The 25,308-nt window shown below is 43.2% G+C and overlaps 1 protein-coding gene across 27 annotated transcripts in view; it reads left to right on the top strand.

Annotated features, from left to right (window-relative positions):
- The window catches only part of ARID1B (AT-rich interaction domain 1B), a 399,185-nt gene that overhangs the window by 248,306 nt on the left and 125,571 nt on the right, over positions 1-25,308 (top strand). For all 27 annotated transcript variants that reach the window (XM_065590368.1, XM_065590370.1, XM_065590348.1 and 24 more), the window contains one exon: positions 18,564-18,807. In XM_065590368.1, coding sequence (XP_065446440.1) covers positions 18,564-18,807 — 244 coding nt within the window. The remainder of the gene's footprint in view (positions 1-18,563; positions 18,808-25,308) is intronic.

Below are 25,308 nucleotides of genomic sequence, written 5' to 3' on the forward strand. Positions count from 1 at the left end.
CAGGCCGGCGCTTCCCCAGCGCAGCTGGAGCCCAGGAGGGGAAGCGCCCAGCCGGGGGCGCAGGGTCTGGAGGCTGCCCGGCAAACCATGAAGCCGGTAGCACTCGGGCTTCGGTCAGCCCCTATGCCTCCGGACCCTGCGCCCCCGGCCGGGCACTTCTCCTCCCCGGCTCCAGCTGCTCTGCTCCTCCCCGGACTCAGGCTTCGGCTCTGTTTAAGAGCCAAGCTGCCCGAGCCAGCGCTACCGGCTTCGGGCAGCCCCCCTTGCCTCCGGACCCCAGCCGCCGGCCGGGCACTTCTCCTCCCCGGTTCCAGCTGCTCTGCTCCGGCGGCACAGGGTCCGGAGGCAAGGGGGGCTGCCCGAAGCCGGTAGCGCTGGCTCGGGCAGCTTGACTCTTAAACAGAGCCGAAGTCTGAGTCCGGGGAGGAGCAGAGCAGCTGGAGCCGGGGAGGAGAAGTGCCCGGCCGGCGGCTGGGGTCCGGAGGCACAGGGGCTGCCTGAAGCCGGTAGCGCTGGCTCGGGCAGCTTGGCTCTTAAACAGAGCCGAAGTCTGAGTCCAGGGAGGAGCAGAGCAGCCACGGGAGAGGAAATGCCCGGCCGGTATTTTTCCCGGACATGTTCGGCTTTTTGGCAATTCCTAGGGTTACCATACGTCCGGTTTTTCCCGGAAATGTCCAGCTTTTCGGCAATCAAACCCCCGTCCGGGGGGAATTGCCAAAAAGCCGAACATGTCCGGGAAAATGCCGGCCGGGCATTTCCCCTCCCGCGGCTGCTCTGCTCCTCCCCTGACTCTTCGGCTCTGTTTAAGAGCCGAGCTGCCCGAGTGCTACGGGCTTCAGGCAGCCCCCTTGCCTCCGGACCCCAGCCGCCGGCCGGGCACTTCCCCTCCCGGGCTCCAGCTGTGCTGGGGAAGCGCCGGCCGGGGGTGCAGGGTCTGGGGGCTGCCCGGCAAACCATGAAGCCGGTAGCGCTCGGGCAGCCCTTTTCACATGGCTGGGAGTGGGAGGGAGGAGGGGGCGGAGTTGGGGCTGGGCTGGGGCGGGGCTGGGGCGGGGATGGGGATGGGGAAATGGGCGGGGCCAGGGCCCCATGGAGGGTCCTCGTTTTTATTTGTTAAATATGGTAACCCTACAATTCCCCCCCGGACGGGGGTTTGATTGCCAAAAAGCCAGACATGTCCAGGAAAAACCGGACGTATGGTAACCCTACTCTCCGGTCCTAATCTCAGGATCTCCAGCTCCCACAGGCAAGGACTGTGGCAGCTCATCCAAAGGTCCTTCCTCTCCGGTAGTCAGCCTGTAATGAGCTGGGCTGCTCCCTTTTATACTAAGACAGCAGTTGGAGCATGCCCAGCATGGTCTGAGGGGCAGGACTTCTGCACTCCATAGCATGGGGTTAACCCTCTCTTGCCCAGTGCATGGCATGTACACACCGTCACACCATCCAAAAAGAGCTTGACACAAATCACAAGTAAAATAGTAAGCACTGAGCAAATAAGAAATGCATCATTTACTGTAAAATAAATTACAAATCTGAATAAAGATAAATTAAGCTATATAATTGCTTAAGTGGATATGTATAGACATAATGTATCCTCCTGGTTAGCAAAAATAAGCACCAAATATAATGTAAAGGCTCTATTTAGTTGCAAATCAACATGTTTTAGTGTTTACCAACCAATGAGAATCAACTGTTCTTTAGAAAACAACTAAAAAGTACAAATAATAAAAAATACAATTAAAACCTATGATTTAAATCAAGGTTTTCTGTTCGCTGATTTAACACATGGTTAAAATTATGATTTACATAGCTTTGATTTAAATTAAATCCACCCTGTTTTATACTCTTAAAAACTGCTAAAACATGAAATGGCCTTGTACAGATTGTACAAAAATAATATTTCCTAATTATGGGGAAAATCTCCAAAACAGTGCACTGAGGGCGATAGAATCTGGTGTGTGCTTAGTATGAAGGATGAGGAGGAGTTCCATGTTCCATGGAGTCCTGTAACCATTAAAACAATGATTTTGCAACCAGAAAACATCCAAGTGAGAAAATGTAAAATATTGCAAGTGGTAGATATGAAAAACCCCAAAGCTATGAGTGGTGTAGTATTAGACTGCGTGTCCAAATATTGGAGAGCAAAAATGTTTGTGCTAAAAGAAAATTAATTTATTCTTACAAATCTGGAATCTGTATCACTAATATCCAAGTACCAAATTCACCAACATTCACGTCCCTTCATATATACAACAGGCATTTTTAGGACGATGTGTCAATCTGTATTCAGATTTTTTAATATGCTATAGTACACAAAGGAATAAATACAAATATGCACTGGAGAAAGTAGGCTGAAACCCAATCCCAGCTTTGAAAATAACTGCTGAATAGCATTCCTAGAGAAGTAGACACATTTTGATCAGTGAAGATAACATTGCAAAGTGACTGGTAAATATTACAAAAAAATTAAAATTAAAAGGGGAAAATATAGGTTCTATTTTGCTTTTGGTATCCTGTTCTCAGAAATGCATATACTATATATTGAAAACAAATCAAAAAGGTATCAGGAGCTCAGAATTCAATGAGAAACTCTCATATTCAACTGCACAGGGACTCATCATTTAACGAGAACTGTGCTAGATCACAGATGGTATACTTCATGGGTTATGATTTCACAAAACGGGCTGCCTTCACAATTTGGTTCTCTTATATCTCACTCTTGGGAATGTAAAGGTTAGTGCTTGATTCTATAAAATTGTTTATTATGGGCTCTTTGTTTTGTGGCTTCAACATTCATCTTTTATTTATGTGAGAGTTTTTATTGTAATTATGTTTATCAATGAAGAAGAGAGAAAATTTGTGGTCATGGAGACAAAGTTAAAAACTTGATGCTGTAAAACAGAACCTTGCTTTGGGTCTCCCAGTACATATTATGCTGTCTGATTTGATTGTAAGCTCCTCTGGGCAAGGACTAAGTCTTCTTTTGGGCCTGTACAGCACTGAGCACATAGTTGGCATATAACAAAATAATTAGTTTGTTGTTGCAGCTATAGGATATCTGCCCGAATTGAGTGCTACACATTCTGCAGATAGCAACAGTGTGTTTATATTATTTCAGTTAGAAATCCAGGTGCAGTAATTGTTAACTCACTATGAAGAAGCTGAGTGTCAGGACTGATGCAGTGCACAAGTTTAAGCCAATGCCAGAAATCAGAGAATTGAGAAAATACTATACGAGACATTAAAGAGAGAACACTAGAAATAAAGTGATAGCTCAGTTTCAGCACTCCAAAGGAGGCATTGTAATGTGTCCTGTGATTAGATCATACCTAATCTGGTGATAGAGGACGACAGAAAGGGACCAGCCGAAATCATTTATCTTTAATTCCTGCTTCATTCACTTCCAGCAGCTCTTTTCTGTAAAAACAACCTGGAGCCGAGAAGTAAACATTGCCGCTGTTGCAGAAAGAATTCTGTTCCTCTAATACCTCTAGTTTCTTCAGTAACGGAAGTCTACCTAAGAGTCCAAGCAATTTTGAAATAGCCCCTTGTGTATCAGTTTCTGGAATAGAAAATATGGCTTGCCTTGATTCTAACTGCTGTCCAGCATTTAATTTGTCCTTGCTTCAGGATATAGGGTATTCAGAACACATTTTCTGCACAGTCCAGGTGTGTTTTTACTAAAGGACAATGTGCAGACTGATTTGACACTCTTTAAAGAATTTTCACTCAGAAAATGCTGCTCCAGCTTCTGATACTGATAATAATGAATGGTGCTCAATGAAAGGCTGCGACATTGAGAGAAGCAATTCTCTGAACATGATTCCCATCCTAACACATCAGTACTACCAGCCTAGCTTCCTTGTCTGGAAGATGACTGGCTAAAAAACAAGGCAAGACAGTAGTAGAGGGGAAATAAAGTTGGTTTTGTGCAGGCCCATCACAACCATGTCTGTATTTTTTGTCTGAATTTTTTCTTGGAAGTCAATACAATAATTTGTATTTTAAAAGACAAGAAATTTAGGAGAGGATGCCCAGATTATAGCAGTGATAATGCAGGTTAAATTTTAGGCCTTTAAAGGTTGGCATGTCCTTTTAATAAGTCTGTCCAGAGAAAATAAAGCAATTCACTAGAGTGCTATATAACAGTCACAGGAGGGGGATGTGTATGTCATTCTAAAAAGTGATTGCATTCTTTACCTCTTCTCTTTTGTTAGAATGGGGTGTGATTGAGCAACATCCTTCCTGTTGCCTCCCTGAAGTTCCTATGGTATAGTAGTAGGGAATATTAATTAACTGTAGCTATGTCCCACAGATTTGAATCAGTGATGACTGACATCGTCTATCAATTTCTTTTTAAAACTTTATTTCAATGGAACTTTCCCTAAGGACGTGAGCTTGTGAAGTTTTTCTAAGTCCTTACAGCTCTACTCCAGCACAGTGAATAGGGCTAAATAAAATTATGTTGCTTGTCTCTGATTTTGATCTAATTTTCTGGGAACTATCTCCACACACCCTGAAATCAATGCAAATGCATCACATTAAACTTACCAAATCACTGGTTTCTTTTGTGTGGGGAGGTCTACAGCCTTCCCTAAATCTCTCCTTTGCTGCAAAAGGAAAGGCGTGTTCACTTAGGTTTTTTCAATCTCCTTCAGTAGCTCATTGGCTAGTACCTGAGGTTTCAAGAGCTTTCCCCCTTTTTTCTCCTACTGATATATCCCCAATACTTTTGGTAACTTCCTCTCCCTTTTTTTTGTTTTCAACTCTGCAACAAAAGAAAGTTAACACTAAATGTCATTTTATAATTGCAGTAATGATCACACAGCTGTGCTTTCCTGGTATTATAACGCACGTCAGGATCAGTTTGGGAACTCAGCTTCATTTCCTGCCCAGATGTAATTCTGTTGACTGTTGTTATAGTAAGAAAGTACAGTTTCTTGTTCATTATGGCTGAAGTCTGACAGAGGCCTGTGAGAGATAATGAAGGCCTGGGTAAAAAGGATGTTACAGTTCTGGGCTAGCTTTGCCTAAGCTTTCAATCAGTCTTGTGTGTATATGCATGTGTGTGTGTGTGTGTGTGTGTATACAGGTTTTTTTACATGTGTTTTTCTTTCTTGAGTTAAGAAACATTTTCTTTATTTATGAGTATGTGAAATTCTGAGGAGGAGCTCTTATACTTAAATGAACCCGTGAGCAGCCCATAGAAAAGCAAGTGCCCACAGCGCTAATAATGAGAACTGACAAGGCAATCCTGCTGTGTTTATTTATGACCTTCTGCCTTTGTTAGCTCTTGTGAGAAATTCCTTTCTAACCATAACAATATTGCTAGAGTTTGGCACTGTGCTGAGAAATCCTATGGAGCCCTGAGGCCCACTAACTGGCAATGGTTCAGCTCATAACAGATTGGCATGATTGTTACAGTTTTTACATATTTAGTTCTTTATTTACTCCTTTACTTAATTCATAAGTCTGTTTGTTACCTTAACATGCTTGTTTATTTTGAAAAAGCACCCTTCAGAATTTGAGGGGGAGGCATGGAGGAGGCCAGCTTCATTCTTGCTATTTTTTGTAATCTTATCCAGTGAATAACTCAGGGAAGTGTGATGGTGACAAAGTTTGGTTTGATGGTTCCACAGTCAGAGCTTTTTGTAGTCACAAGGCAACTAGCATAAAAAGAGGGATGGACAACAATAGAGAAATTGTGCCTTATTTGTACAGATCTAATCCCTTCAACCTTACTGACCATCAAGGGGCTAGTACAGACTCGCAGGCAACACCTTTATAAAACTACTGTGAACCAAATACTAACAGCTAGGTCATAAAAAACAGTACAACTTTAATAGGATTGGCTGAATACAGTTTTTTCTTTTTCACTTGCAAATATTCTATACTGAAACACCTTCCATTGTTTTCTCTCAGGGCATAATTATTATTCTTTCATTGTAATATAGTTGAGTACCCTTTCCCTAGACCCCTCCCCCAACCCAAGATAACGTTTAGAGACACAAGCTCATTGGAAACATTATCTGGAAGAGTTTGGGATGCTTTCTATTCTTTATGATAAGAAGAAACAGCTTCAACTTTCAAGAGTCCCATATCGCTAGGGCACTCAAAGACAAACAAAAGGTTGGTTTGCCTATTTACCACTGAACATTTTTTACTCATGGTTATTTATTTAAATTTATTAAAATTCAGATCATCATTGTGAATGCTGTATTTTTACTTCTATGTATTGTATATTTGGTTTAATGTGCTTCAGCTATGAATCTATATTTCTACTTTCCTCTCTCTAATTGGGATCAAAGAGCACATGTAATCTTTGAAGCTCTCGGACAGAGGTTAGGTGAACACCCTCAGTGATAGGGCAGACATAATTTCTGTTGTAACTCTGAATATTTCCGCCAGGCTGCTGCCATCATTTTGTTTGGATAGAGTTTGTAAAATGTGGTTGGAAAGAGCACACTATGCAGTTTCAAAGGTGGTCTTTTTGTGACCATTGCCTTTTTCGATTTTTTTTGTAAAGGTGTAAGTGATTAAAGGAAGCGTCACAACACATCTCTTCTATTAGTCTAATCATGATGCTGTTTAAAATCTGAGCCCTCAGATATTTTTATAGGATTTCAGAAACCATTTAAAACTTTCATGGGAATGTCAAAGGCTTATGAATTTTACACAAATTCACTGTAAGCATGTTATATCAAAGTACCAAAGTGTCCTGCTAAATGATTTTATACAATATTATATCCCAGACAGTCCTGAAGAAATGAATATTTGTTATATGGAGACATGTTTCAGGGCTCTGATTGATTAAGGTAGGTGGCACTATTTGCCATTTGAGAGAAGAGATCTGAACGTTTATTTTCTGCTGTTTGTTATTATTGTGTTTGATTTCACACTCGCTCTTTCTCCAGTTTACTTAATAATGAAAGGTTGGGAGGATCTGAATGAGCAGCTTTGAAGCATAATACTTTGACTTTGCTGTTAGTGCCCCATAAACTCCTTTTAACATCAGAAAGTAGAAGTGTGTGTGTTTGAAAGCAGAGCTTAATTAAAACTATCAGACCTTGATTGTTTGCACTTTATCAGTCATTCAACTGCACACTCAATTGGGATCACATGCTGGATTCACAAAAATGAAAGAAAAACAAAGAAGAGGTGGAAATCTTGCATGAAGATGAAAGCACAAAAGTTAATTGATGGTAGCCATTTGTTTAAGATTTAGGGTTGATTCAACTGTGACTATCAAGAAAGAATTGTGAACCCTGCAATGGTGTTGCAGCAACCATCTATCCCTTGTCCCTCTCTAGCACTCAGTATATAAGGAGAATGGCATTGTGCTAATTATTGCTGTTTTTATATAATTCTCTGATACATTTTTGCTTATTCAGTTTCCTGGAAAACTGTCCACCTCCTGTTAGTTTTCTGGCATATTTTTCATCTAATGTCTCCATATAAATCAAGAGTTGAAGATGACAACTTTTAAAAAACCCAAATCAACAACAAAAAGTGGGCCCATATCATGCCTTCTGATTCAGTGCATATTGAAATCAGTGATGTTTGTATCTGTGTATTTACATTGCAAAATTAGTCCACATTCTTTCTCAACATACTCCATTCACTCTGGCCAAATTCACCTCTCTAGTAAACAACCATGGCATCTGCACTGGCATTCACCCTGAATCTGACCTTTCTCCTTAACATAGCCATGGCTGACAAGCCAATGGTGTGGTTGAGCAAATCATTGGAGCTGCTGTCACTGTAAAGTATTCAGTGAATGCGTTGGGTTGTTGACTTATTTTATCAAATTATAGAATAAGTGACACCGCATACTAGAGCAATACTAAGAAGAAGAGCTCAATAATATGATTCCATAGCAATGGATAGGCAGACTGCGAAGAGCTACAAAGGCATCGCACAAAACTGGGTGACTGAGTGACAAAATGGCCAGTGAAATTCAGCATTGATAAGTGCAAAGTATCACTTTGGTCACCTAAATATACTGAACCAGGATTATTAAAAATATTTATAAAATAAAAGCCATCTTAAAAACACAGAATCAGGAATTGGCCACTGCTCTAGGCAGGATGGGCTAATGAAATCTTATTTTCCTAAATAACCAAAATGTAGCCCCAATCTGTGTGGGCTTCCCATAGGGCTGTGCAGAGTACTTTTGGTGTCATTAGGGCTCCACGCAGGCAGTCTACCTTTGTGGATCAGATTGCAGGTTCAGGACCCATATTTGGAAACTAGAGAATATTTTTTCACTTCAAGGTCCCAGAAGCAAAGACAAAGTTTTCATCTCGAGGCCAAAAGACCAAAAATATCAAGACACTTGATCATGGCCTTGGATAGACCAAGAGACTACAGACACTTGACCAGAGCTCGGAGAGCCGAGAAGCGATATATATACACTAGTTTTGTTCTGAACTTTGCATTTGATCATTTAGAATCCCTTTATGTTTACTGCCTGGAAATGTTCCCGGCAGGTGGGAACCTTGGATAAAATCCTGGCTCCATTGATGTCACTGGCAAATCTCACATAGACTTCAATGGTACCATGATTTACCCTTAGTAAAGAGAATCCATCCTGTTCAAATGGAAGCTGAATCCTGTGCAGGTACTTAGACTTTGCATCGGTTATAGCCACTGCTGACATCACAAAGACTGGGGATTATCAGTTCTAAACAAAAACAAGTCATAGCATTGATTTTTGTTTTTAAATAATTTGCTCACACATGTTCCTGGTTGCTGAAGTTAAAAATACTGGACTTTGGGGGGAGGGGGGGGGGGGAAATGATTCTGCATTTTTTGAAATCTGTTCGTCATAACTTTTCAAAAATAGTATTTGACCCTACAAGAACAAAGCAGGATGTCTGAGAGCACAGTTCATTATTTGGGGTAGTTTAGGACAGTGGTTCGCAACCAGGGGCACATGTACACCTAGGGGTATGCAGAGGTCTTCCAGGGGGTACATTAACTCATCTAGATATGGATGAAATTAGGAATTGGATATTATGAAAAACTTTTTCATTGGGAGGGTAGTGAAGCACTGGAATGGGTTACCTAGGGAGGTGGTGGAATCTCCTGCCTTAGAGGATTTTAAGGTCAGGCTTGACAAAACCCTGGCTGGGATGATTTAGTTGGGAATTGGTCCTGCTTTGAGCAGAGGGTTGGACTAGATGACCTCTTGAGGTCCCTTCCAACCCTGATGTTCTATAATTCTATGATATTTGCCTAGTTTTACAACAGGCTACATAAAAAGCACTAACGAAGTCAGTACAAACTAAAATTTCATATCGGCAATGACTTGTTTATACTGCTCTATATACTATATGCTGAAATGTAAGTGCAATATTTATATTCCAATTGATTTATTGTATAATTATATGGTAAAAATGAGAAGTAAGCAATTTTTCAGTAATAGTGTGCTGTGTCACTTTTGTATTTTTATGTCTGATTTTTTAAGCAAGTAGTTTTTAAGTGAGGTGAAACTTGTGGAACACAAGACAAATCAGACTCCTGAAAGGGATACAGTACTGTACTCTGGAAAGGTTGAGAGCCACTGCTTTAGGAAACCACTGAGATTTATAGACTGAAAGAAAAGGGTTTCCCTAGCAAATGGCCCACATTTCACACCACTTTATTTACTGTCACTAAAATTAGTGCAAGAAGCTAAAATTTTGTACAAAGTGAGCTACTTTGGTTTAGAAGCCTTCATGAATAGATTAGTGTGTACAGGTACAGTTTTGACAGTTAAAATGAGAATGAATGTGTAATAAGTGGAATGAAATGAAAATGTCTGGAATACCATGACTAACTGTATGTGAAGAGTGTCTTTAACCAAACATTAATTTAGCAAAGCTCAGGTTTGTCCTGCACACGAATTTAGGATATAGAACAGATTCCCTGTCGTGGTAGAATTTTCTGAGACAGAAAGTTGGTGAATCAGGCTTACTACCAGAGACCTAGGGCTTTCCCAAAGAAAGTATTTGTAATGGACGTGATCTTGGCTGCTTTGCCTCAAATGAACCTTGAATTAACAATATTTGTAGAAGGTTCCTTGTCTTTTGGCCATGACTGTGTTACTTGGGCAAGGAGCCACACTGATAATGTTGAAAGCCACTTGTACAGCCTCACTTTTAAAGAAGTAGGTTGGCTGATTTTGTTTCTCCAGTTATGATGAGTGGGGAGGTACGGGTGGGAGGTATTCCATGTGTCTTGTCAGATAAGATTTTAAGGGATGCACTTGGGGTATTTTTGACATGACTGGATAAGGATTACAACATATATAGTTTGGAAAGAAGATACCTGCTTGGGGAGCCAGCATTAGTACATGAAAGGTTTTTCCTCATGTTCTCTATCATTCCTGTGCCTGTGTATTTTTCCAGTTGCACAGGAAATCTGAGGCTGTTAGCTCACTTGCTGTCTAGACAATGTGACCAGCGGGGCCTTTGGAAGACTTCTTGAAACACACTATTATAGGCTGCTTTGTGATGAAAAGAGGTCTTACAAATATCTTGAAATTTAAACAGAGCTATTGTGGCGTTTTTCTTTGTGTGTTTGTCAACCAAATCATTGGCTCAAAGTTAATCTCAATTACAGAGCATATTGTTTGTAATCCCCTCTAGTTCCAAAACAATAGTGAAGTGTGTGTATCTACTTGTATTTGTTATATATGGATCTATATTTACATATATATTTTATACATATATACATATGATTTTACTTTTAAAATTGTTGAGGGGGGTATATTATGTAGCATTCTATCTTTTTTAGTAATGCCATCTTTAATATTACTAAAAGACTGCGAGAAGGCCTGAATTTATTAACTGTGGCTTCAGTCTCCGTCCAGCCTGAGCCCAAAAATCTACACTGCAGTTTTACAGCCTCCCAGCCTGAGCCTGAGTCAGCTGACATGGGGCAGCTGTAGGTGTTTAATTGCAGCAGAGTCATACCTTATGTGATGTGTTTTTAGTGTTGAGCTGAGAATGTCCTAATGCTGTCAAACTAATTGTGTTTAGAATGTTGCTTGCTTCCAGGATTATTATCCAGTTATTGCAGTCTCATTTTTGTTGTTGGGTTTTTATATTTTTTGGCTCTAGGAATATTCTTTGAGCGAGAAGGATTATTATATAATATATATGTATTTATGTATTGTGTTGTTTCCCCTGTGCTTCACTGATGAGTAACCTTAGGTTTCCTGGCTCCATATGAGTAGTTTACTTCCTACACCTTTCCCTGCTGGCTGTGTTACAGTTGTGGATCGGAATCAAGAATGGCTCTCCTGTCAAAGTCTGATAAGATTGTACCACCGGGAAAACATATCATAATCCTAAACACAATGTGATCCTGTTCATTTTAGCTCTTGTACTTGTCACATGGACAAGAATAAAGGTGGTAGATAGGTGGAAGGTGAAGGGAAAAGGGAAGATAGTCATAGATATAACACACTTCTTACCTAAGAGGTATAAATTCTGCACAGGGACAGCTAGGTTTGTGATCAAGTTTTATCTAGAAACTAGCTTTGAGAACTGGTTGGGATGTCCTGAATAATATAGATACACACATAGATAATGTAGCATTTTGGTATGATTTGGTAGCAGAAGATATAGGAAATTGCATTTCATCCTTTATTTTTCTTTAGACCTGGCACCACATTCTAAAACTAAAGTAAACTGTAGATAACACTAATAAGATTATGCTACAAGAATCAAACCTGTGTAGCAAAAGATTTTTGGCAAGAGTAGGTTTGCTGTGCTTTGTTCCAGGAAATCAGAGCCTTACAGATGAAGTCTCTGAAAAAGAGGTAGAATTTAAGGCATGCCTTGGGGTATGGGGACCTCAGCCCCTTAAAAGAATCCCTGCAATTACCTAACCTGCCAGCTTTCCAACAAGATAAATGGAACCACTGTAGCTTGAAGGTGCCTTGGTTTGAATGAGATGCAGTAAGGTCTCTCTGTTCTTTACAGGCATCATAGATCTGATAGTAGTTATAAAAGAATAGAGTTGGTGCCCTGCTGACTAAATTGTCCTCTAGAGAAGTATTAGTTACAGAGCTTCTTTGTTAACTAGGCTGCATGCTTAAACCACTGTGGTACTTCTCTTATTAGCAGGTTTTTAAATAGCTTTGCATATGGATAAAGTGTGTGTGTGTGTGTGTGTGTGTGTGTATTTATATAATTTACATATAAAAATGTATATGCACACATAATGTGTATGCCTGTAATATGGAAATTACATATTACGTTATTACTGTTCTGTTACTTGGAGGAACAGCAAACATTAAAATGCTGCTGACATGAGAACAATAAGAAGACCTCTGCTGTTACTGTCTGTATACTGCATGCATTCTCTTCTGTATGTAATTTCCTCATGTAGCTTTTTTTTTTATAACAAGGCTGCATCTATTCTTGCATTGCATGTAATAGGGGATGGCAGGAGGCGGTCACACGGTACATATATTTATGTATATATTTCTCTAAAAAGCAATTATCAAATTAAAAGAAAAAAATCACAGACAACTCCATGGCAAGTTAACGAAGTATGGATGGCTGACTTGTGTTTCCTCTTTGCCCACTGTAATCTGGACAGCCCTGTGGATAATATAAGTCTATTCACTCTTGTGAGAAAGCTTACATGTTTATCTGTTTTCTTGACACACATTGTTGCTATGATAACATCCCTGACAGTGTGGCTAAATGAATTGCGAGGTGTGCATGTACAATATCCAGTCCTGTAAGGAAATCCTGCTGTTTGTTCAGCGTGTGTGGATCATGATGTACGGGTGTGGGGTCAGTCAGGTCAGGCTGAAGTAGTGTGTAGTGCAGTTGAAGCCTGTCTGTTGTTTGCATGCTCTCTCTCTCTCTCTCTCTCTCTCTCTGGACATAGTTTAGCTCTTTAAGCAAAGTGGCATCACGTGAGGCCTCCACCTCCCCCCCTTTTTGCTTTTATGAATGAGCTGCATCAGGTTTGTGAGGAAATCCCTTGAAGGCATGCACTTGAGGAAATGCCTGGGACTTGTCACTCACTCCTCCCCCGTGGGGGATTAACAGAATGAGAAGTCGTAATGCAACCTGATGGAAAAAATGAACTTCACTCGTGTCCTCCGCCTTCTTCCCCCTACACATACACACTCAGCAAGCCAAAGATAAATGGTGATATTATGGTGAACTCTCAAGTTTTGCCTTGATCCCTGAACTACAAATCATTTTATCATGCACAGTATTACCCGCTTAATACTTTTTTTTATTTTTTATTTTTTCAAATTCCGCTTGGCTACATGAAACAAGTAACCGTGGACCAAAAAATGTTATCGAGTCTGAGCTGTTGTCTGGGCGAAATGGCCTCTCTAAACACAGAGTTGTGTATGTATATATCTCGTACCCCTTAGGTACGCAGGATCTGTATTCATTGTGAACTGCTTCTATTCTGCTAGATTCTGTTTTCAGTTTTCATTGTGTGTTTTTCAGCAGCATTTGTTTTATCAGCAGTTTCTGCTATATTTGTTACACATTACGACAGTAATCATTTGCTTCTGTTTAAGGGTGCGCTATATTATGCATGGAAAAGCAGTAATTACTTACCTATTTGTCAAATATACTCCTGTTTAAGAATCTCTATAATTATTCTATACTGTATGAAATACCTTCATTACTTGCTTACACTTTGTACCGACATTAATAGTTTTTAGAACAGACAAAACAAAAACAGTTTATTGCCAATTACACTATTATACCGCTATTTTCAGGGGGTTGCAACTTTACTATTAAATCAGTGCATTGTTGACATACAGGGTCAGATTATGAATATGGATTCCCATTTTTACATGCACAATGAACTACACCTACGGTTTTGTGCTCAGAGGAAAAAGCATTAATATCACAGGTGCAAAGTTGTGCCCACAGAAATGGAGGTCTTATTTGAATTGGAAAGAAGGTTCATAAAGTGTCATGTTGCGAGCAGATTTGGAGCAAAAATGGAGGGTTAGGGACAGACAGTAGTCCTCATTATGCGCAAGGAAGAGTAGAGTCCAGTATGTTGGGTGTTTTCTGTACTGGTTGAGTTTTTAAGACGCTTATTTTGCACTTAAACTCATGCAACTTGGAAGTTTTCAAAAAATTCTAGTTTTTTTAGAGGGTGAGTCTTTTGTAAGCGGGCCAGTAGGTGATGGCAAATTTGTTACATTTAAGGATACTTCTTTGCAATCTGGCCCAAAGTATTGAAAATTCAACAAAAATATTGAGAGTTTCTTCCTTTGCTTATCAAAAATTTGGCAGATGTTTGTACATGAATAATTTGTCCCTTCATCAACTCTCCCCCAGATGGAGCAAGATTTTACACACCTTACTCATGTGACTAATCATATTGGCTTCAGTAGAACTACTTATGTGAGTAAGATTAGAACCATGTGAGTAAGATTAGAACCAAATGGGTAAATGGTCTGTCATACCAGTTATTTAATCTGTTGAAGACTTTGAGGTCATGAGATGACGTAGGAGATGACCTGTTTTAAGTGTGAAATAGCAAACTCTTTTATTTGCACCTTACTTAGCTAATAGAAGTATCAGCTTGCCTCCTAACATATACCTTACAACCTTAAAGTACTTGTCATTGTGTAAAAAATCCACAACATTTTGCAATATTTGGGTTTTCTCAGTGTAAGTATGAATGCTTACACAAGTTTCAGAATAGCAGCCATGTTAGTCTGTATCCGCAAAAAGAACAGGAGTACTTGTGGCACCTTAGAGACTAACAAATTTATTTGAGCACAAGCTTTTGTGGGCTACAGCCCACTTCTTCGGATGCATAGAATGGAACATATATATATATATCTCCTCAATATATGTTCCATTCTATGTATACGAAGAAGTGGGATGTAGCCCACGAAAGCTTATGCTCAAATAAATTTGTTAGTCTCTAAGGTGCCACAAGTACTCCTGTTCTTTTTGCTTACACAAGGGCTTCCTCCAACAGAAGGTTACTGAACTTTTGGGAGCTCCCACTATTATTGAAAAAATATGGGCTACACCTCTACCTTGTTGCAACATTTCTAGTTGTTTGACATTTACTAAAGTCCAATCCTGAAGAACCAACTAACTCCATAGGGCTTGAGCTTCAGTCAAAAGTTAAATTGGTATCTAAAGTACAAGTGATCATGACTTGATCAATTTATAATGTGCAAACAGAGTAAAGTCCAGGCCAGTAATATATATACCTGGTGCTGTAAAAGGACCAGTTTCACAGAGCTGAATACATTTATGAGCTATATTAGGTTGGAGGAAGAATTTAATCAGAAAAATGTTAAAGATAATTGGGAATTGTTTACAAACACTTTACTAGATGCCCCCAAAAAAAAACACAATTGAGGAAGAAGGTTGTATTGGTTAAAAAACTGACCTGGTTAAAAGGGGGAAGTAAAGACAGCTATAAAAAGTAATATATATAGAAGAAAGGGGAAGTTAATAGTAATGAATATAAATCAGAAGCTAGAAACTGTAGACAATTTATAAAGGAAGCAAAAGGACACAAGGATAAATCTAGGGCCAGCAGATCTAAGGACAGTAAGAAGGAGTTTTTTAAGAATATTAGAAAAAAAAAGAATCATAACAGTGATATTGGTCAATTACTAAATGGAAATGGTAGAATTATCAATAATAATGCCGAAAAGGCAGAAGTGATCAATAAATATTTCTGTTCTGTATTGGGGAGGGGAATATTACATAGTCATATCATAAGATAACTCTTTGCATTCCACTAATATCTCAGGAGAATGTTAAACAGCAGCTACTACAGTTAGACGTTTTTAAATCAGCAGGTCCAGATAGATGCATCCAAGAGCTCTAAAAGAGCAGGGTGAGGAGCTTGCTATATCTTGGAGCACTGTGGAAGTTTCAGAAGACTGGAAGAAAGCTAATGTTGGGCCAATATTTAAAAAGTGTAAACAGGATAACCAAGTTATTATAAGTCTGTCAATCTGACATTGATCCCAGGCAAGATAATGGAGTTGCTGATATGGGACTCAATAAAGAATTAAAGGAGGGTAATCTAATTAATGCCGGTCAGTATGGGTTTATGGAGTATGGATCCTGTCAGACTAACTTGATTTTTTGTATGAGATTACAAGTTTGGTTGATATAGGCAGTAGTGTTGATTTAATATACTTAGACTTCTGTAAGGCAGTTGACATGATGCTGCACAACATTTGATTAAAAAATTATAATGATATAAAATTAACATGAAACACATTAAATGGATTAAAAGCTGGATAACAGATAGGTCTCAAAATGTAATTATAAACAGGGAATCATCATCAAGCGTATGTATTTCTAGTGGGGTCCTACAGGGGTTGGCTCTTGGTCATAAGCTATTTAACATTTTTATCCATGATCTGAAAGAAAGCACAAAATCATCCCTGATAAAGTTTGCAGATGACACAAAAATTGTGGGAGTGGTAAATAATGAAGAGGACAGGTCACTGATACAGAGCAATCTGGATCGCTTGGTAAGCTGGGAACAAGGAAGCAATATGTGTTTTAATATGGTCAAATGTAAGTGTGTAGGTCTAGAAACAAAGACTGTAGGCCATACTTACAGGATGGGAAACTTTTATATCCTGGGAAGCAGTGACTCTGAAAAGGATTTGGGGGTTGTGGTGAATGGTCAGCTGCACCTGGGCTCCCAGCTGTGGCCAAAAGGGCTAACGTGATCTTTGGATGCATAAACAGGGAAATCTGGAGTAGGAGTAGAGAGGTTATTTTGGCATTGGTGCGACCTCTGCTAGAATACTGTGTCCAGTTCTGGTGTCCACAATTCAAGAATAATGTTGATAAACTGAAGAGGGTTCAGAGGAGAGCCACTGGAATGATTAAAGGATTGGAAAACATGCCTTATAGTGATAGACTCATGGAGTTCAATCTATTTAGCTTAATAAAGAGAATATTAAAGGTGACTTTATCACAGTCTACAAGTACCTACCTGGGGAACAAATATTTAATAATGGGCTCTTCAGTGAAGTAGAGAACTTTATAACATGATCCGATGGCTGGAAGATAAAGCTAGATAAATTCAGATGTAAAATAAAATAAAGCATAAATTCCTAACAGTGAGGGTAATTAACCATTGGAACAAATTACCAAGGGTTGTGGTGGAGTCGGCATCGCTGGACATTTTGAACTCAAGATTGGATATTTCTCTGTGATACACTCTAGAAATTTGGGAAAGTTCTATGGTCTGTGTTATACAGGAGATCAGACTAGATGATAACAGTGGTCCCTTCTGGCTTTGGAATCTAGGAATCTAAACCTTTTGGGCTTGTACCCAGCCTTCAGGTGATTGAAATTTTTAGTTAACTAGCATTCAGATAAGTGAGGTTTGACGATATAGGGAACACTTTATGCACCAATGGCAGTGCAGCCATATATGAAATGAAACACAGCAGCTGTTTAACAGTGTATAGCAACATCGTATACAGTATTCCCTCTAATTTTTCCCACCCATGTGTGAAATGAATTTTGTTATGTGCACCAATTTGGAGGTGATGTGTGATACATCACCTTCATATTGGTGCACATAACAAAATTCATGGGGTGGGGCCGAGGGGTTCAGAGTGTGGGAGGGAGCTCAGGGCTGGGGCAGAGGGTTGGGGTGTGAGGGCTCCCGGCTAGAGGTGCGAGCTTGGGGGTGGGGTCAGGGATGAAGGTCTCAGGGCTGAGGCAGAGGGTTGGGTGCAGGGGGTGAGGGCTCCGGCTGGGGGTGTGGGGATGAGAGGTTCAGGCTGGGGCAGAGAGTTGGGTACAGGGAGTGAGGGCTCCAGCTGGGTGTGCGGGCTCTGGAGTGGGGCTGGGGATGAGGGGTTTGGGGTGCAAGAGGGTGCTCCAGGGCTATGGCGGGGAGAGAGACTCCCTGCAGCTTTCTCTCCCTGCAACAGCACCTGGGCTGGTGGGGAGAGATGCCTCTCCCCACCATGGCAGTTCTGGGGCTGGGGCTGCAGGATAGGCGCCCCAGCCCGGCAGGTCCGGGCAGGGGCTAGATGAGGGGCGCACCAGCCAAGCCTGAAGCCAAGCTGCCCTGCCCCGGCCGTGGCAGGCCCGGGTGCCCCAGCCACGGCAGGTCTGGGCCGCAGCACAGTTGGGGCCGGGGGCGCAGCAGGTCCCCAGGCAGGTTCCCTGAGCGCCTGCACGGCACTAAATAGGCTGCTGCACAGCCATGCAGGTTACAGGGAACTTAGATCATATAGTAGTTAAGAAAAACAAGTGAAGAACAGCGTATCCAGCTAAAACTAGAAGGGGATTTTAGATTGGTAGAATATAGTTATACAAATTGGAATTTAACCAACAGACCAGAGCAAACTTCCTTACTATTGAAAACATCGCAGTTGGGTCTTTAATGAGACAAGGGGCCAGGGCCAGTCATCATCTTCTACATGAAATAACTTCTTAAAAATATTAACGGTTTCCGCCCAAGCACAGAGAGTTCCTCACTACCCTTCTAGTTTTCAGGTGCTGTTCCTTGGGTGTTAGTTCTTACTCATACTCTATTTTTTTTTCTTCTTCCTCTCTCAGGATTTATCCGGCTCCATTGATGACCTGCCCACTGGAACTGAAGCAACACTGAGTTCAGCAGTTAGTGCATCAGGTTCTACAAGCAGCCAGGGAGAGCAGAGTAACCCTGCACAGTCACCTTTCTCCCCTCATGCCTCCCCACATCTCTCTGGCATCCCAGGGGGTCCATCACCTTCCCCTGTAGGCTCTCCTGTTGGAAGCAACCAATCAAGATCTGGTCCAATTTCTCCTGCAAGTATTCCAGGTAAATTTGTTTTAAAAAATAAAATGAGTAGAAATACGATGTTTTATGTAATTTTAAAAATAATTACTTCTGTGGCTTGGGTATTTGAAATTCATTCATTTTATGGAAAGCTTGTATTTATGTGGCCTTTTGTTGTTAAAATACACACTTATCCGAGGTGGGTTCAAACCAAAACTTCAGATCAAATACCCCTGAACTCTAGATTCTTTGAATCTTCTGGTCTAGATCCAAAATTGTGCTTGGTATGTGTCATTATAATGGGCTGGTCAAAACCTTTGGTCCAAACACTCTCAACTTTAGAGCAGTACAGTTCAGACCTTTTCCCTTGGGTCAAATCTTGGATCCAGCTATCAAAAGTCTCACACTTCTTTGAATTATTCTGGGTCCCTTTTTCATTCTACATACGGGTTTTTGTTGTCTTTGATCCCTGGAGTTATAGAGTACTATAAGTCCAGGAAGGGAAAATAATCCATAGGCTGTATTATGAATGCATAGTGTGTGACATCAGTGCAAACTAGTAAAGATAGTATTTTCCACCCTACAGTTGGAAGGGATAAGAAATCACTAGGATTCCACCCCACCAGTAATAGTTAAACTGATAGAGAAATGTTTACCACTCACTTTCCAGGGCCATTTGGCGTGTGGTACAAGGTGGTTCATATAAACTAAGACATTTATAAAGATACCTTAAACTGCCCAGAAGAAAACTTATATGCATTATTTCTAGACACATTCTAAACTGGTCCCCACCTGTCTAGTATAGTAGAGGTAGGCTGAGATCATACACTGAATCATGTGCTTTGCAATGAGGGCTGAAATCAAATGTCATTGCTGGAAGTCCCACATTTGGTTGAAAGAACCCAGCATTAAAATATGAGAAGTCAGTTCATTTATATTGGTGTACCTCCAAACAATCACGTCCAGCTAAATAAATCAGTGTTTGTTTACCTAATTAATTTTTGACTAGGAAGTCGACATGGTTTTGAACGTCAGCCATCCTGTTCTATGGAATGATTTGCCATTCCTGGAAGTCCCATCTTTCCAAAGTAGCATTTTTAGGAATGACACAAAAACAAGATAGGCTGCTCCAGGTTTCCTCCTAGCCTAAGCAGCCTCCAAAACCAAGTTTTTCTAACTCTTTTGGTAGATGATGAACTTTCAGACATGAACTAGAGCAGTTGCTGTCTTCCTGAATCTACAGATTGCTGCAGTGCCTTTGCTGCTGTTTACACCTTTCCAAGCAACAGCTACAGAATGAAATTAACAAGACTCAATTCAGAAGCCTTGAGTAGCAGTGAAATTGACTGGAATATTGACCTTTCATTCTTCTGCTGCTTGGGAAAGCACTGAGAAGCACCAGAGGCAAGCTCTGGAGCGATTCATGGGAAAGGAGAGCAGTAGAGACCCTACCCTGCCAGAAGCTAAGTATAAAGTAATGGAGACAATCACTTACTCACTCCTTTTGCAGCTTTCTGGAGGCTGAGAGAAGCAGAGCAGTAGGCCCCCACCACTAATAATATTAATTGGGTTCTTCCTTGAGTGATGTTTCTGTGGATGCTCCCCTGCAGATGTGGCAGCACTCCCTGTGCCTAGGTTCTGAGATCTTTCAGTAGTGCCTTTCGGACCACACATGTGCATCTCCCCCATCTCGCGCCAGGAGCGGGACATATATATAGTACTGTGAGGTCCAACCGCCCCCCAGTTCCTTCTTAACCGCCTTTGGTCTGGGAGGGAATCCACAGCAGAGCCCACTTCTCCTTTTGCCCTGTTAGATAGTGCCTTACCTGTTACCTTTTAGTGTAGTTTAGTAGTTATTTTCTCCCTTTTCCTTCTCTCCCTATGAAAAAAAAAACCACTTTTATGCCTTCTGTTTCCCATTCTGTTGAGAAGAAACTGGCTCCCTCATCACCTTCTGAGACATCGCCCGCCAGAACATCATCCCCAGTGAGGTTGGTTGCCTCAATATCCTTGGAGAGGGGACTTAGCTCCAGGGCCTGTCTGAATACCTCTGGTACCACAGCTAAGCAAAGGTCTAAAGACCCTAACTGGGCAGACCTACAGACTGAGACACAAGACCTTGAAGAATAGTACCAACCGTCCCAACCAGGCCAACTTCAGGTATTATGGCACTGACAGCACTATCAGCGCCAAGGTTCATTTCAGCACTGAGCAAGTCCTCGGCACCAAGCAAGTCTTCCACTCCATCTGCTGACTGCTCAGGAGAATGCATCTCTCCCTCAGCACCAATACACGCGCTGGGCCAATGACGCCCCTCCCTCCACCCCAAGAGTACAGATACCCCAAGGACTGACTTGTCACTGATGTGCCTGAGTCACCACTACTCAGACATGACCTCCCTCTACTTCCATCCATCTCTCCAGACTCACACCATTCTTCCCTTTCCCCTCCAAGGACGGCAACACCCTTCCCCAGTGACATGGAGGAGGAGGAGTACTCCATCCCACACTCTTACTCGAGATAGACTCAAAAGACTTCCTCTACTCGTCTTCACTACTCACAATCCACAACCGGACTTGGGCCCTGGTATGGACCGCTAGGGATGCAATGTGCCACTCCTTCAACATTGGCCCTACTGGGATCTTGAGGCCATGTACAGAGCACAGTTTGGGAAACCTCCCATGGAGCAAAGCCGGAGGCCTACACCTTTGCCTTCTCCATCGGTCTGTCGACCACCAGAGGCTGAGCATCTCCCTCTAGCAGATGAGAAGGAAGAACAGGAGGATGAAATTCTACCACCACTCCACTTCTCTTCTTCTTGCCTGATGAGGCTATCATTAGAGCCCTGCAAATCTGCGGATATCTGCAGACCATTTTTGCAGATAGTGGATCAGATGCAGATACAAACATGCAGGGCTCTACTCGCCGGTGGCGCCTGGCCCATGGCATCTGGCTCAGGCAGCCCGGGGGGCACAGCACACTGAGGGCTGGCAACAGCAGCCAGTAGCTGGGGCTGGGCAGCAAGTTGGAGTTGGGGCTGTCCAGCACCCGCTCGCCACGCTGCTTCCTGTCCAGCAGCTCGGTCCCCTTGGGCAGCACCAGCATCCCCACCATGGCCCGGCCCGGCAGCACTGACCATGTTCCTGGGCCCAGCCTGCCCACTCCTGGGCAGCAGGGCCCCCAGCCACGGGGATTGGAGCAGGGGGCCCCAGCGCCCCACCCCTCCACCCCATTGTGATGCAACATGCACTGCTGCTGCCGTGTGCCATCACTCGCAAGTCCCCCGGAGCAGCATCCGATGCAATGCCCCTTCCCCACAAGTCCAACTCTGCGCCACCCTCTTCTCGAGATCCTGCCCGCATACTGCCCCTTAGCCCCAGTCCCCACTCTCGAAATGCCTCTTCCCTGCAAGAACCCGCCCCCCCCACTCGCTCCCTTTGCCATCCTCCTCTCCCCCCCATTGCTAGCCCTTGTGAGACGGCTTGCTGCTGTGGATGCAGATACAGGTAAAAGATGGCTAGTGGATTGCGGGTTGGATCGTACGTTGATCCTGGCGAATTTGATGTGGATCCACATTTTTGTATTCGCACAGGGCTCTAGCTATCATGCCTCCACCCCCTACTGCATCTGACGACTTCAGACATTTTCGCACGATTGTAGACTCCTCCAGATTCCTTTGGAGGAGGTGAAATGTCAACACATCCTCCTCCTCCAAAATAGCCTCCCTGCCAATGAGGCCTTCCCGATCCGGCCTCATTGGCAGGGAGTGCCAGAGCACTCTTTCCTCCGGATGGACGGAGTGCTCTGGCAGACCCCACCGTCCATCCCCTGACGTGCAAGAAGGTGGACAAAAAATATTATGTTCCCGCAGAGGACTTGCAATTTTCTTTTCTCACCCCGCCCCAAATTCCTTAGGCTTCAGTGCCGTGCAAGAAAAAAGACACCAATACCAACCTCAACCCACACATCATGACAGACTGGAAGTGATTGGATCTATTTGGAAACAAGGCTTATTCGTCTGCTATGCTCCAATTCCAAATATCCAGTTATGAGGTAAGTACAATTACCTCAACTATTCTAAACTACAGGAATTCTGCCATGACCTTCCTGATGACAAAAAAGACTCCAGGCACTCATATCCGAAGGACACTTCTTGGCCCCATAGAGCTTTACAAGCCTCTTTGGACTCCATGCCTACCGCTTCCCATTTCATCACAACTGCCATAGTCATGAGACGGGTGTCATGGCTCCACCTCGCCGGTCTTCCTAAGGCGGTACAAACCACTGTCGAAGACCTATCCTTTGAGGACCCCCGATTGTTCACTGAGTGTACGGATGGATCCCTACACTCCCTTAAGGATTCCCGAGCAACTCACTTCTCTGTTGGCACTTACACACCAATGCCAAAGAGATGAAGAGACCAGTGCCCTGGGAAATATCAACTTCTCCCACAATCCTGACCACCACAATACACTCCCTAGCAGCAGTACAATATTCAACGCCATCGACAGAAGCCCCCTACCAAATGCAGGCATGCGACTCCTCCAAGGGGTCAAGCACCATGGGTTCCTCAAGGGGATACCTCCCATGCACCATCAACCAAACAACAATTTTGAAGGTGTGGTTGAGGTCCCTAGAAGCCTCCCCCTGTTCCAGTCACATCAGTCATTTCCAACATCCCACCGGTTTGGCAACCGCTTAGCCCCTTTTTTCCATCATGGCAGCTGATTACCTCAGACAAGTTGGTTCTAGAGAACATCAGGGAAAGATACTTCATCCCTTTCCTATCTATCCCGCCCCACCACCCTCCCTCCCCATTCCTATTCAACGACACTTCTCACCAACCCATGCCACAAGAAGAAATAAATCATCTTCTGCAACTGTTAGCCATAGAACTGGTCCCATCCTAGCACAGAGGGAAGGGTTTTTACTCCCATTATTTTCTGGTCCAAAAGAAATCTGTCAGCTGGAGACCAATCCTGGACCTTCAAAACCTAAACAGGTTCATCAAACTGCAGTGCTTCAAGATGGTTACTCCAACATTACTGGAGCAGGAGGACTGATTCTCAATCCTCGACCTCCAAGATGTGTATTTTCTTATCACAATATATCCTGCCATGTAGAGGGGTTCGGCCGGAGCTCATCCCTCCCCGAAGCGGCGGGGAACCACACTGCCTCGCTGCGTCAGTCCGGTTATGTCGGAGAACTAGTTTGGCTGTGGGATCTCATGCCACAGCAGCGGTAGAAGCAAAACAAATGGTTACTCACACCGGGCCGGCGGGCAGTAGCGAGTTCCACACTCTGGTCCTCGGACAGGGCAGAGCAAACCGTTAAACAATAAGCCCCGGTCCTGGGTCAGTGTGGGGCAGTACAAAGTCTGTGGTTCAGGCCCTCACGCAGGGGCTGAACAAACAATTAAGTTCAGCCGGCCCAGGCCCTGGGTCAGGGCAGGTGGCAAAGAGTCCGTGGCTCAGGTCCTCAGGCAGGGGCTGAGCAGACAGGTAAGCAACAAGCCCAGGTCCTGGCTCTGAAGGGCCGGGGAGAGGGGGAGACTGCCACCCACGCGTTGGGTGGCAGGGGGGACACAGGCCTACCCACTCTACTGTGTCCCAGCCCGGGGCCCTAGCAGCGGCAGAAGGCCTGCTGCTTTGTCAGTGGGGATCCTGGCTGTAACACACTGACATAGGCTCTGGCAGTGCTGCATCCAGACTAGGGTCGGCTGCCCCTGGGCTACTTCCTGACTCCCCCTCTAGAGGTACCTGCACCCAGACGGTGTCCTCCAAGGGGTCAAGCACCATGTGTTCCTCAGGGTAACTGGCGAGCGATAGGCTTGACAGCTCCTCTGGGTAACTTGCGAGGGGCAGGCTTGACTGCTTCTCTGGGCTCTGGTTGGCCTCAGGCATTGGCTGGTCTGGCCAGTCCTCGGGTCGGCCACCAATTGGCGGGGTCTCCCAACCGGGAGCTTGGCCACAGGCATCTGGCATCTCCGGCGGCTGCGTCTCTAATGATCTCTGGGGTTGGGCTTTTATACTTCCTGTCCTGCGCCTTGACCTCTGGGGGGCGGGCGCAGGGTTCACTGGCTCCGCCCACTTTGGTGTCTGGAGAGGCTCGTCCCTCCCCGGGGTGGCGGGGAACCACACCGCCTCGCTACATGTCCCTGATGTTTTTTCTGGTTCATCATGGGGATCAACCATTATCAGTACAAGGTACTAGCCTTCAGACTGTCGACAGCCCCTCGTGTATTCTCCAGAGTCCTTGCGGTAGTCACTGCCTATCTACGCAAGGCCATACCTAGGGCGTCATCATCTTTCCATATTTGGATGACTATCTCCTGAGGGCCCATCTGAAACCAATGCCCTTTGCGCCGTCCAAATGGCAATGGACCTTTTCTCAAGCCTTGGCGTTTGTGTAAACTTAGAGAAAACTACACTGACTCCAGTGCAACACCTGGAATTTATGGGGGTAAAATTAGATGCCATACAAGTCTGAGCCTTCCTCCCAGCTCAAAGATTTTCGACTATCATTGATCTTGTATCCATGGTG

The sequence above is a fragment of the Chrysemys picta genome, chromosome 3, assembly GCF_011386835.1.
Source record: "Chrysemys picta bellii isolate R12L10 chromosome 3, ASM1138683v2, whole genome shotgun sequence".
NCBI lineage: Eukaryota > Metazoa > Chordata > Testudines > Emydidae > Chrysemys > Chrysemys picta.